Here is a 13000-nt window from a genome sequence, read left to right as displayed (position 1 = left end):
ACTAGTATTAGGAATAAAAATAATGTATTATTCAATCTTTATTCCTAATATATGATATTGACGATACGGTAAAACACTCTGGTATGTGTGTTTGTATATATATATATATATATATATATATATGTATATGTATATGTATATGTATATATATATATATATATATATATATATATATATGTATATGTATATATATATATATATATATATATATATATATATATATATATATATATATATATATAGTCAAATCTATTTTAAGCGGTCACACAATGGAGTAGATAAAAGTGGCCGCTTAAGACAAGTGGCCGCTGAGTACAGGTTGTCACATATGTAGTCTTTAAAACATTTGTTGTTGTTTCTTGTTTTACCGTCTGTACTGCTAAATCAACGGATACGTGCTTCACAGTTGACTATAAATCAACTTTTGACATGTCGTCTCCTTCAGAAATAATGCAAATGGAATGTATTAAATTAACCATTCCCAACAAGTTTGTTTTAATTTTCCATTTAATTATTTAATTGCTACTTCATCGGTGTATTGTCATAGTAAGTGAATCTACAAATGTCAAGCGTAGCCTGCCCAGTGGCAGTGAGATGCATTCCAGAGTCATACTTTCTTAATTGATACCCAATAGAGATGTCAGGACTGAATGGTTACTAGTATTCCTGAAGGTGTGAAGATCGGTTATTTGCTGCACCTTATCGCTGTTGTTAAATGTTAATGAGAAATAGTGCAAGGACAGATAATTAAAACAAAATAGTTGTTGCTTACAATGTATTTTTATTAAATATTGATTGATTTTGTTTTGTCATTTACATCAGATTGTGTCCTCTACTTGCCAACTCCAGGCTCAGTCAATGCACTGAAAGGAAATATTAATCAATATTATTAATAATATTAATTTATGTGTTCCGTACAGAAACTATTAATAAGAACACAACAGTGTGTTTGTTTGCCCGTGTGTACCTGTGTGTGAATTCGTATGTGATATTTCGTTGGAGGTGGGTGGGCATAGAGATAGTTTAGTGTTGATTAATTCATGAATTCAATTGTTAAAGTATTTATGTTCTGGATATCTGCAAACTATTCCTTCTGTATCTGGATATTCAAGGGTGATTTACTCTCAAAATTAATGAATATGCACTTTACTTGACCATATATATATGCATACATACATACATACATACATGCATACATATGATGCTAATAAACTTATTTTTGTCTTTCATAACTGTCTACACTTTTTTATTAACAACTTTTGAATTTTACATTAATGTTGATAATCATACACCTTCATTTCGACACACAATAGCCGATGTGTTTTTTTGTGCTGGCGTCTCATTACACAACCATCTATCAATCCATTCATTCATTTTCTTTTTCTCTGTTCCATTGTATGCCAATAACATGAACATACGCGTTTACTACTACACGTGCACGTATATGTTCAGTTTTCATTAGATTGATATGTTAACAGAGTAATGTGACAGCGACATACCTGATCTCACATATTCCATGCAACGTGACATTACAATGTCCATCATTCCATTTCCCATTTGTACGAAACGTTAGGCACTGTTCGCCATCAGAATAGCTGTTTGGTTCGTTGACATCCCAGTTCTGATATCCTAATAATGTCCCACTATGAGTCCATACCCAGTGACCTTCACTAACAGCGTCGGTACCTCCAATCCAAAGTTCAACTTCGCTTGCTACAAAACAATAGTGTATGCTGTATCTTGAAAACAGTGACTGGGGTGTTTATATAACACAAATAGAAGGTAATGGTGCAGAATAAACTTGACATGATTATTTTGGATCATAATGAGTAGGTAAAACAAACGAGTTAAACTATGGTTTAACCCTGGGGGAAAATACAGCAAAAAGTATTGTTATATATATTACGTTTTTCGATAACCATGATACTTAATATTAACATTTATCTAGTTGCTCACAATGAAAGATGCTAATGCAGTGAGTGTACATGGTTAGTCTAACATATAATTAAAACGTTTTGTTTCCAATACATGCTTAGATAGTTTCTCTCTTTACATTTTATTTTTTGGAGATTAAAAAAAAAATAATAATAATAATTAAAAAAATATAGTAGTTTACAAACATAATGTTCAGTGATAAACTTCAACACGTATACGTACACATACGCACACACACACACACACACACACACACACACATGCACACACATACATATACACACATACACATACACGTTATAGCGAAGGTGCAAGAGGAAACATTTATAATTCTACTTACGATGATTTTGCTTGACAAGTTGTAATACAAAGTGGTTTTCTTCCGACGAAGTTATTTCTGCCAAATGCGCACCATGGGCCATACAGAATGCCTGGATAACGGATTAATAATAATAATAATAATAATAATAATTTAAAAAATAATAATAACGAAGAAGATGACGATGATTGTCATCATCATCAACATTCGTTATCATCATCATCATAATCATAAAGATGTGCCTAATTGTGACTGGTTGAAGGCGGTCATCTTGTTTCATGTATCCCCAAAAATATTTGAATGACCTTTCTTTTCTTTCTTTTTTAACCATTTTCCCCACTTTTTGTTTTGATCGGCTCGTTGGTTTTGGACATATACTTTTTCAAGTAAAATCGAATATGGTCACCATAAATCCAATATGGACGCCACATGAAAGTTATTTTGCGAAGAAATGTGATTGCCTCGTTGAATCCATTATATACGCCAAGCGTTGTTTCCAAACGATATATATATATATATATATTAATGAACATTTTCATTGCGAACAATTTTGTTTGGTCATTCAAACGTCGAAATGGGAATGTGTAACAAAATAAAAATAAATTACCCATAGAGGTTTCTAAATTGCTATAATACAAATGACAAGTTAATATTAATATATATATATATATATATATATATATATATAATATTATATATATATATATATACATATCCATCTCTCTCTCTCTCTCCCTCTCTCTCACTATATATCTATATATATATATATATATATATATATATATATATCTGACGATATATATATATATATTGACATATATATATTGACATAAACATAATATCGTCCTAACATACTATCCATAAATCTAAAACTCTAGGCAGGCATCTTGAAGATAGTTGCTAAAAAATGTCTACCATTGCTGATGTCCACGACTGCGGTATTTGTGGAATGGTATAACAGGAATCTTTATGAAGTGTCCAGTAAAGCGGACATCCCGGCAGAACTGTAAGGAGAAACTTAAATACTTTATTAATTAGAACATAGCTAAAATGTTTTGCCAGCAGCGTCATCAGCTATTTAGATGCAATGTTATACCTCGCATACGGTTTTGACGCATTGTGGAGGTATATTGCGATACATGTATTATATGTATACAGTTTGCTCAACATAAGGCTGTCAAGTCTGCAACAAGTATGATGTATCACTGCGCCACGTGTGACACGAATGTTACCGTTCTATATTCACACCCCTGGCGTAATCGTATGCATTAGTGTGTTCTTTAAAACTGTGTTGTCGTTTATAGGTTTTATATCATTTTAGTTGTCAGATGTTTAATATTTGATTTTATATTATACCTTTTGGTTATACTTAATCTATGTTTTAATTTTAATTGAATATCCCTGGATCTATCTGATATTGTGATGTTACAAATAACCCTGGGCTTAAGACAGTCTTTCTTTCCAAACTTATATTTATTTGATATCCCTATTACATCAACCAGTCTATTTAAATATATTTCTATTAACTAGCCATTTATAATGTGTTATTAATATTACTATCAATATGTACATATGCATTAACATTAGATATACTCATAATCTAAAAAAATGTGTACAAGTATTACCATTACTATAATCAGCATACTGCCACACTGTGTATGTACTGCTAGTATTCAGCGTGTATAATTTAATTCATATTTGTGAGGCGATGAATCAGGGCACCTGAACCCTGGCATCGTCAAAATGAGCAGCGGAAAATAATATATATATATATATATATATATATATATATATATATATATATATATATATATATATATGTAGTCGAACCTTGTCTAACGGCCACCTGTAGATGACGGTCACCTGCCTATAGTAGTCACTATAAATCCCTCCCAATGCATTTCCTTCCTTAGTTGACCTGTACATAACGGTCACCTGTCCCTAACGGCCAACGGTCACTATTTTTAACCCAACAATCACAGGTTGAACCTGCTATAACGGTCACAAGATGATCGTCGTGAAGACGTTTTTTTTTGTTTTTTTTTTGTCCCTGGTTATGCCTTTACTTTTTCAATCATCTCAAACATTATAAATTAAATGTGTTTATATGGCCATGTTTGTAGCTTTGGGTTTATTTTCTGTCAAAGTAAAGTTCCATTGTAATTCTCTGACAGTCATTGAAAAACAAGCGGGCACTCAATAACTTCCGTGACGCGCAGTTACTGGGTGTAATTCGATTGGTTCTCAGCATCCTCACTGAACAGTAGACGACTTCCCATTGGCTGTGCATGATTTCATCTGTATGTATGGTCACTCTATCGAGTCTCGAGAAACAAAATAAATGAGGTGTTATGTTAAGTGTCTGATTGTTTCTAGTCGGACATGATTGGTAAATAAACATGAACTGCTGAAGGCGGCGGTCATTAAAGATGCCCCATGTTAAGACTATTTAAGCGACTCATGATCTTATTCAGCTGTAATTAACGGTCATACTCCACTGAAGGATTAGCGGTGACATGAAACAAACAAATCAGTTAAACATGCCACATGGGTAATAACCTTCAATTAAACAAAATACGGCATTCTGTACTTTCATTCTGTACTTTCACTTCCATTTTGCCACCACCGGGAGAGGTTCTGTCGCTGAGTTGTCTAGCAGTTAATTAACGCTTTGAGCTGTTTTATATTTAATCTTATTATACCACCGAGGACAAGTGTGAGTCAGTATTTGTTGTTTTGCCATCGTGTTTTCATTGCAGGCTCCGTTTTAGGATCGAAAATCTGTTAAAATATTGCTTACTTTTAGGTCCTCTGTCCGTTCTTTGCAAGTAATCAATAATGGCCGCTCTTCGCCTTCCCGTATGATCCATTGTAATTTGTAAAATACTTTATTAACCCTTAATTAATGTTTTATAGTAGTGCCAGCTATTTATTTAAGATAATATTAATTGTTATACTATTGATTGGTTAACGTAAAAATAAGTAATTTCACTCGGAAAACTCTGTTAAAAACAATTTAAAATTTATAATAAACGGTGGTTCGACATTTGAACAGCCGCCATGACAGACGCCATGTTGGATTCGTCTGCCCTAGACATGTCACCAATTAAAAAAAAAGATAACACCGACAACTCGTTAAATGTTTCTAACGATAGTTCAGAGGTGACAGAAGTTAATGATAAAGCTACGACTAAGACCCCAGCTAAATAATTAGACTGGCAAGGCACCGGTGATACCCCTAGGGTGGTAAAAGGACCATACGATGCCTCCACCCCTACTGTTTACAACGCATTCACCCTTATACCCTCCCAATTTCGTGAGACAGTCCGAGGTATCATGGTTGACCCTTTAATAAAATCCCCCTCACTGGATTTAACAGAAAATCTTTTTGACGAGTCATTTCCGGATGCAAATAGGAGCCTTAACCACACCACTACCCCCTCCCACTCCATGCTAGGCTATACTCAAGACCCCCACCTTAGTCAAGATATTCACGCCCAGGTGCTAAACTCCATCCCCCATTCATTCATTCATAAAAGTATTAACGTGCATATATACCACGAAGGTTTCACGCACGCCTGTCCTGGGCTTAATCTCTGGCCTTTGCCAGTGACTAAGTCCAGGACAAGGGGGGGGGGGGATTGATTTTGAAGTGGGCGGAATTTGGTGATGATGATGATGATAACTAGTTTAACGTGCCCATATACCACTAGGGTTTCGAACACGCCCATCCCCGAGTCCGACCTCCGATAAGATCGGTGGCCTGACTCGGGATGGAGGGGGGGGGGGGGGGGGTGAAAATCGGCAGAATTTTGAAAATAGCAATTAGTAAAAAAGTTAATAGAATAAATAAAAAAAAGAAAAAGGTTACAAGCCAAAAATAAAAAGAATTGACTGCTCGGCCGAATATTTATATAATTTGGAGCATTTTAGAAGGACAGTCCAAAATTAAATAAGAGAAAGAAGAGAGGATCGGACTATTTAATAATATTTAAAAAAAAGACGTAATTTCGACATAAAATTTTGAACGCAGATCTAAAAGTTTAAAGTCCAATCGATATGTCCACGCGAGTGGCCTCGTTAAGGCCGTTTGGGTGCACAGCTTAAAGGGACGAGATGGGTTGCATCCCGTCAAGAAAACCCCTAGATTGACAGTCGATAGACGTTGAAGGTGTAGTGCTGTGCTGAAATACAGATCTTGAGAAGCCGGATCCGTCTGAACGAGAGAGAGTATCAGACTAGGGTATAGTCCAGTCGTCATGGTTTGGTATAGTGGTGCGGACGGGCCCGACTCCGGAGGATACGAGATGGTATCACTATAAAGCAAGGTAAAGTCTAGAAAAAGAGTAGTAGGGGCCGACCCCACTTCCTATTTCTTCTTAGAGTGGGGCAGTCAATCTTCCAGTGCTGCTAGGACAGGCTCGGACATGTAGAGACTAAACGCGAACAACCGTGGCGTTCTGCAGAATGGCCGTCATACGAGTCACGAAAAAAACCCAAGTCGACAGTCAGACGGAGAAATGACGTGGAGGCAAGGAATCTCGCTAAAAAAGAATCCAACCTGGTGGTGCAGGCTGTCGAAACGAGAAGCGATCCAGCGTTCAATCAGTTCCAATGGCGGCATACATCCCAGTACAATACTTCATTTCGCTGACAAAAACAACGAAACGAAGGACCCCCAAGTCGAGCACACGAAAGCACGTGCAGTGTGCACACGCGAAACAAACACGTCTTACCGCGTGGAGCTCCAGACTGGGAATCCGGAATTTGGAATAAGTATTTAGTAGCGTCCAGCGACTGCGCGGACCGACTAGTAGACACCGAAAATGGGCCGTGTTCTGACTGGCTGAATTTCGATTCCTTCGGATTTAACTAGAAAAACCTAAGTCTACGGAGAATACCTGCACCTAACATCATGTCCGGACTAAGAATTTAAACCCAAAAATAAGTTTGACTGCTCGGCCGAAAAGGTTTTAAGGTGATTTGAGCAATTGAACGGGCGCCAAAGTAAAATGCGTTGGACTATTTATAAAAAAAATAAACATAAGAATTTGGAAGCTCGATCGAAAAATGTTTAAAGTCCAACTAAGCCCAAAAAGGAGGTTACCTGTCCTAGTTAAGGTTGGCGCAGCAGGACTCATGGCGAGTTGATGGACTGTTCAGGCTTGAAGTTGGGGAGTCCTTCAGTCAAGGCCTGGATGTTGCGGTCGATGGCTCCTGGGTAGATGTCTCGTAGAACCATCTTTAGGATGCGGTGTATGGTCCCATTTGACATCTATGGCATCAGGAGCCCCTGCCTGTACAGTCCTTCCTGCTGGGCTGTCACGTAGAGTTTGTCGGAGTTTAGGGCACCTTGTAGCTGGTACTTCCCTTGTCCGGTTGGAAGTTGGCGCCAGTGATTGTCGTTCCAAGGTCCCTTGAGGTGTTTGTTATCGGTGAAGTCACTGATAACCGCCCCTGTGTACTTGGTTGGCAGTTTGTCGCAAACGAGAATCCAATCGGATTCATCAGACGTCTTCGGTATGGTGGTCGATGACATCTTCCTCCTCTTGAATTCTCGCTGGTCTGCCGCCGTGTCTGCAACAACAACTACCGGAGGTGGTGGTGGGCTCGCCGGTGGGTCATGAATGACCACGTGACCCGTGTCCATCTTTGACGGTTCCTCAACAGAAGGGACCGCCACTGTCAGTGGAGCTGACAGCTTTGGTCCCCCCTGGATGGTTCCTGGCGAGTGCTTCGGTCGAGTTGGTCGAGGTTGCGCAGACTGAACCGCCTCCGGTGGTTTAGCCACCGAGTTTGGATCACCCTGCGCCACTCTAAGTCCCGTCCTCCTCTTCGGAACAGGTGGGACCGCCCCTGGCGGTTGAGCCGCCAAGTTTGGTCCCCCGTAATCTCCACGTTCTCCAAACACAACTTCATCTCACGAGAGTCAGTGCAGAAGTTTGTCCATCCCCCATAACAAAGTAAACACAAGTTTTTCCCCGAGAAATTATCACGGCTCCGTTCAGGTCCGCACTCCCCCAGACGTCCAAATGACAACACTAGGTAAACCCGATTCGATTTCCTCCGGAGTCGGGCCCGTCCGCACCACTATACCAACCCATGACGACTGGACTATACCCTAATCTGATACTCTCTCTCGTTCAGACGGATCCGGCTTCTCAAGATCTGTATTTCAGCACAGCACTAAACCTTCAACGTCTATCGACTGTCATTCTAGGGGTTTTCTTGACGGGATGCAACCCATCTCGTCCCATTAAGCTGTGCACCCAAACGGCCTTAACGAGGCCACTCGCGTGGACATATCGATCGGACTTTAAACTTTTAGATCTGCGTTCGAAATTACTTCTTCTTTTTTAAAAATATTATTAAATAGTCCGATCCTCTCTTCTTTCTCTTATTTAATTTTGGACTGTCCTTCTAAAATGCTCCAAATTATATAAATATTCGGCCGAGCAGTCAATTCTTTTTATTTTTGGCTTGTAATCTTTTTCTTTTTTTAAATTTATTCTATTAAGTTTTTTACTAATTGCTATTTTAAAAATTCTGTTCATTTTCAACCCCCCCCCCCCCCCCCCCCCCCCCCTCCATCCCGAGTCAGGCCACCGATCTTATCGGAGGTCGGACTCGGGATGGGCGTGTTCGAAACCCTAGTGGTATATGGGCACGTTAAACTAGTTATCATCATCATCAAAACCGTTCAAAAAAGCCTAGTATGAGAGCGTCTGTGTGAGTGTATGTTTTCTCCGCCTGGCTTGGCGGCGCGCATACCTGGCAGTGTCCGCGCCGCCCGCCATTGGCGGATTGTGCGACTGGGGTGTGAATGATGTTAGTTTTTAATTAGTTATTTATATATATATATATACATATGATTTTAATTAATTAGTGAATAAATGTATACTTAGTTTAATTAGTTTAAATTCCTCTTAGCTATTTTAGATTTTCAATGTTTTAATTTACATGTACATTTTATTTTAAATTAAATAGGTTTCAATTAGGTTATTAATTTAATCGGTCACTATATATTAAAAAAAAAAAGGAGAAACCTGACCGATACTCGGCGCCACCCACTTAACGACTAAGTGGTTCCCTGGGTGACGCCGAGGATTATATAGCAATGACTCTGTCATCCGAGTAGGTGACGCCCCCCCCCCCCCCCCCCCCCGGGTGTTGGGCTCACGAATGCTTGGGGAGAACAGCGATGACACCCTGAGGACCAATCGACGTGGATCACCAAATTGTCACTACCAACGATAATGATGCGTTTCACCACCGATCCGGGCGACGACTCGCGGGCTTTTCATCACTCATTTTTTTTTCACCAACATCATACATTTCATATAAATAAGGCCCACCCGTGCTATATGGATAACTTGGGGGGGGGGGGGTGGGGGTGGGCGTTATGGGGGGAATGGCGCCGTGGTAGGGAGCTGTTTGGGTGCAATAGGGCGTTGGCGGTTTGGGCCGGTAGGTTTGCCTGGTAGGAGGCCTCCCCCCCCCCCCTGGGACGCCCCTCCCCCCTCCCCGTGGCAATCCGGACTTGCCGGAATGGGTCCCCCGGATGTCGGATCGCCAAACAGATTGGGCGCGATGCTCCCCCCTTTGCGAATCCTTGATCCTCCAGGGCTTGATAAGTTTAACTAATTTAAAGATTTAACTTAACTATATTAATATATGAATAATTAATTTTTTAGACCAGCCCGAAACAGAAAAGTGATCTGCACCTACTAAAATTAAATTTAACTAAAGTACAATAACAGGCTCTAGGATAATTGGTGCAATAGTAAATTATAATATAAAATAAATTATTGTAGTGCCCCCATCCCTTTTTCTTAATTATTTTTTATAATTTTACATTTAATTAAGTGGTCTTACCACATATCTAAATTGTCCCCATCAAACACCATTCCCCTTTCCCCCCCCCCCCCCCCCCCTCCTCTCCTGCTTCGGAGTTGGTCACTGGCGAAGTCAGAGGCTAAATCCGAAGTGGGCGTGCGAACACTGCATTCACAAATGAAATAAAGAAATAAAATATCGTCTATAGTCTCTATACTATAGATAGAAATTAATTATAATCATAGACAGTGTAAACTAAAGGTAAAATAGAGGGTATTCTTCTAATGTAATGTTGTATAATTAGAGAGTAATTCGCTTGAGAACTGTTTCCAAAAAGTATAATATATACACAGAACTTCACATACGTTTTTTTTCGTTCCTATTTATTGCACGAGTTTACTGTGCGCAAGAATACTATATAGCACGAGACCGCGTAGCGGTCGAGTGGTATATATTCTTGCGCACAATAAACAAGTGCAATAAATAGGAACGATAAAAACGTATGTGAAGTTCTGTATTTATTTATTATTAATTGCACGGATCGGAATGGTCTTTATTACTATACTAAGATTGAATGGATATGTAATAAATAAGGATATTTCTCTCTTTTTTCGATGACTATTAAAGACAGCACATAATTTGTATGCGTATGGACTATGGTAGAAATAGATCATCGTCCTATATATAACACATTATATAGAGGGGGGGGGGGGGGGCGAAAATATTTGGAGGGGGAGAGAAATAAATCCGCTGGCCGGCGATTTTCTAGGGGGGCGAATATATTTCGCGACACCGGCCGGGAAGTGCTTCTTTATTAGCTGTAGGAATGTTTTCCCCACTTTTGACTTTACGTTCCTGCTGTATGGCGGGTTGAACCGTGTTATGTTTTCATGTCTGGTTGATGGAATGCTATCTTTTCTGTATAGTTGCTTGCTTCTAATGCTTTGTTGTAAGCGGGGACGGCTTTGGCAGGTGGGTGATTGGAGTTCCTGTCGATGTACATCGTTTGGTCGTTTGGTTTTCTGTAGGGTTTGTATGTACCGTTGTTCAGGTTCAATGTTGTATCCAGGTAGTTGGAGATTTTCAAATATATATTAAAGTTAAACGTCAAAAAAAAACAAAAAAAACCCAACAAAAACACTCACACACACACACACACACACACACACACACACACCTGGGCATAGGGACTGGAATGGAGTAACTATATATGTTTTTGGCTGCCCGCTCTATTTGCGACTAATTTATTTCATGTTTAGGGCTGATGCAAACATTTAAAAACAATCTAATTGTAAATTTAGTTATTATGATGCACTAAACATAAATATATCAAACTTCTGTAAATCGTATAACGGAAGTGTAATATGACTCATGAAAGGAAGTTCGAGGCGTAGCGAACAACCAAGGAAACGTCGTCATTGTTAAGCCAACCAATTAGTGGATGTAGCAACAATCTCTACAGTACAATTATCGGTGTGTGTGTGTGTGTGTGTGTATATATATATATATATATATATATTATATATATATATATATATATATATATATTACCCCTGATATTTTAGCCCATATGGGTAATAAATATGGTTAACATATAACTTACCCCCTACAAGAAGTGTAAATGAAACACCAACAAGTAGCAACAACATTGTATATTCTTCGATTCGTATTTCTGTGCCTCCTAATACTGGAATATCACTGCAATAATAATGCAGAGTTAACACAATTAGCTCACCATCAGGTCTTTTTCTCACAGATATGTCGTTCAGATAACATGATTGTTCGTTTAGTAAGACTATTGGTTTGCGAATATTATTCTTTGGATAACAATAGTGTGTGTGTGTGTGTGTGTGTGTGTATGTGTGTGTGTGTGTGTGCGTGTGTGTGTGTGCGTGCATACGTGTGTGCGTGCATATGTGTGTGTGTGTGTGTGTGTGTGTGTGTGTCTCAATGTCTGTGTGTCTATGTTATTGTATGTGTTTTGGATGGCCGTACAGATGGTTTCAAGTTTATTGCTTGTATCTACAGCCACGAAAGATAAGAGACAGACCGACAGAAAGACAGACACAGAGAAATAGAGACATAGAAAGATAGAGATAACAACTTACTTAATTATGATCCTACTTATTTAATGGGATGGTAGGATTGTGGGTACCGAGTCATCACCTATGAGCAACCAATCGACAACACACGTTTGGTTATTGTCATTTGGGTAACACATGATCCCATTACTCTTAAAGTGCAAGCTTGTTTTGTTTACCAGCACCACTAGAGCACACTGATTTATTAATCTTTGGTCATTGGATGTGAAACATTTGGTAATTTTGACCTATTGTTTTACAAAGAAAATGCGCTACATTTTCATTAATAGGAAAGGATATTTTATATGAACCATCCCACACACACGATAACTATCCAGTAGTGGTGCACTGGCTGGATCAAGAACTAGTCCAATAGGCCCACTGACGGGGATCGATCCTTGACCGACTATGTATCAAGTCAGCGCTTTACCACTGGGCTACGTCCCGCCTATCACTCTGAAAGAGTATATCTCACCAATGGTATTTAAATGTATTGATGTCACCGACCTATAAGTCTGGTAGGTACTAGGTTTGCATCTAAGTCACGACCAACTAGTGTGTTGTGGACTGTGACTATCTACCAAAGGGCGACTACTAGTCGTATGACATGTATGCGACATATATATCTGTAAAACATGTTTGATAGGATACCGTGTGTGCCTGGAACCATCTGCGATGACGTCATGTGAATAAGCTCTCTGACGTCAAATAGGCGCACGATGTCTTCATCATCACCATTTTCTCGGTACCGGCATTGGCGGTGTAGTGGTTAAGCCATCGGGTGTAAGGCTGGTAGGTAGTGAGTTCGCAGTTTGGTACCGGCTCCCAC

At 39.1% G+C, this 13000-nt stretch overlaps 1 protein-coding gene across 1 annotated transcript; it reads right to left on the bottom strand.

Annotated features, from left to right (window-relative positions):
* Positions 1-761: 761 nt before the first annotated feature.
* LOC121386173 (galactose-specific lectin nattectin-like) lies at positions 762-11821 on the bottom strand. Its single transcript, XM_041516970.1, has 5 exons — positions 11694-11821; positions 3170-3258; positions 2276-2366; positions 1500-1713; positions 762-863 (listed from the first exon to the last, which is right to left on the bottom strand). The coding sequence occupies exons 1-5, from the start codon at positions 11737-11739 to the stop codon at positions 833-835; spliced, it is 471 nt and encodes a 156-aa protein (XP_041372904.1). The 5' UTR covers positions 11740-11821; the 3' UTR covers positions 762-832.
* Between the last annotated feature and the right edge of the window lie 1179 nt (positions 11822-13000).

Source organism: Gigantopelta aegis, chromosome 12, assembly GCF_016097555.1.
Source record: "Gigantopelta aegis isolate Gae_Host chromosome 12, Gae_host_genome, whole genome shotgun sequence".
In the NCBI taxonomy this organism is placed as follows: Eukaryota; Metazoa; Mollusca; class Gastropoda; order Neomphalida; family Peltospiridae; genus Gigantopelta; species Gigantopelta aegis.
The sequence above is the reverse complement of the archived record's forward strand: the minus strand, read 5'-3'. Positions and strand labels throughout refer to the sequence as shown.

Bases quoted from the DNA above. Each gene is read 5' to 3' on its own strand.
- LOC121386173 (XM_041516970.1), bottom strand. From the start codon at position 11,739: ATGTTGTTGCTACTTGTTGGTGTTTCATTTACACTTCTTGTAGGGG. The intron at 2,367-3,169 runs GTAGACATTTTT...TCCGTTATCCAG, and splicing joins AGTCGTGGACATCAGCAATG to GCATTCTGTATGGCCCATGG. The intron at 1,714-2,275 runs GTAAGTAGAATT...ATTGTTTTGTAG, and splicing joins ACTTGTCAAGCAAAATCATC to CAAGCGAAGTTGAACTTTGG.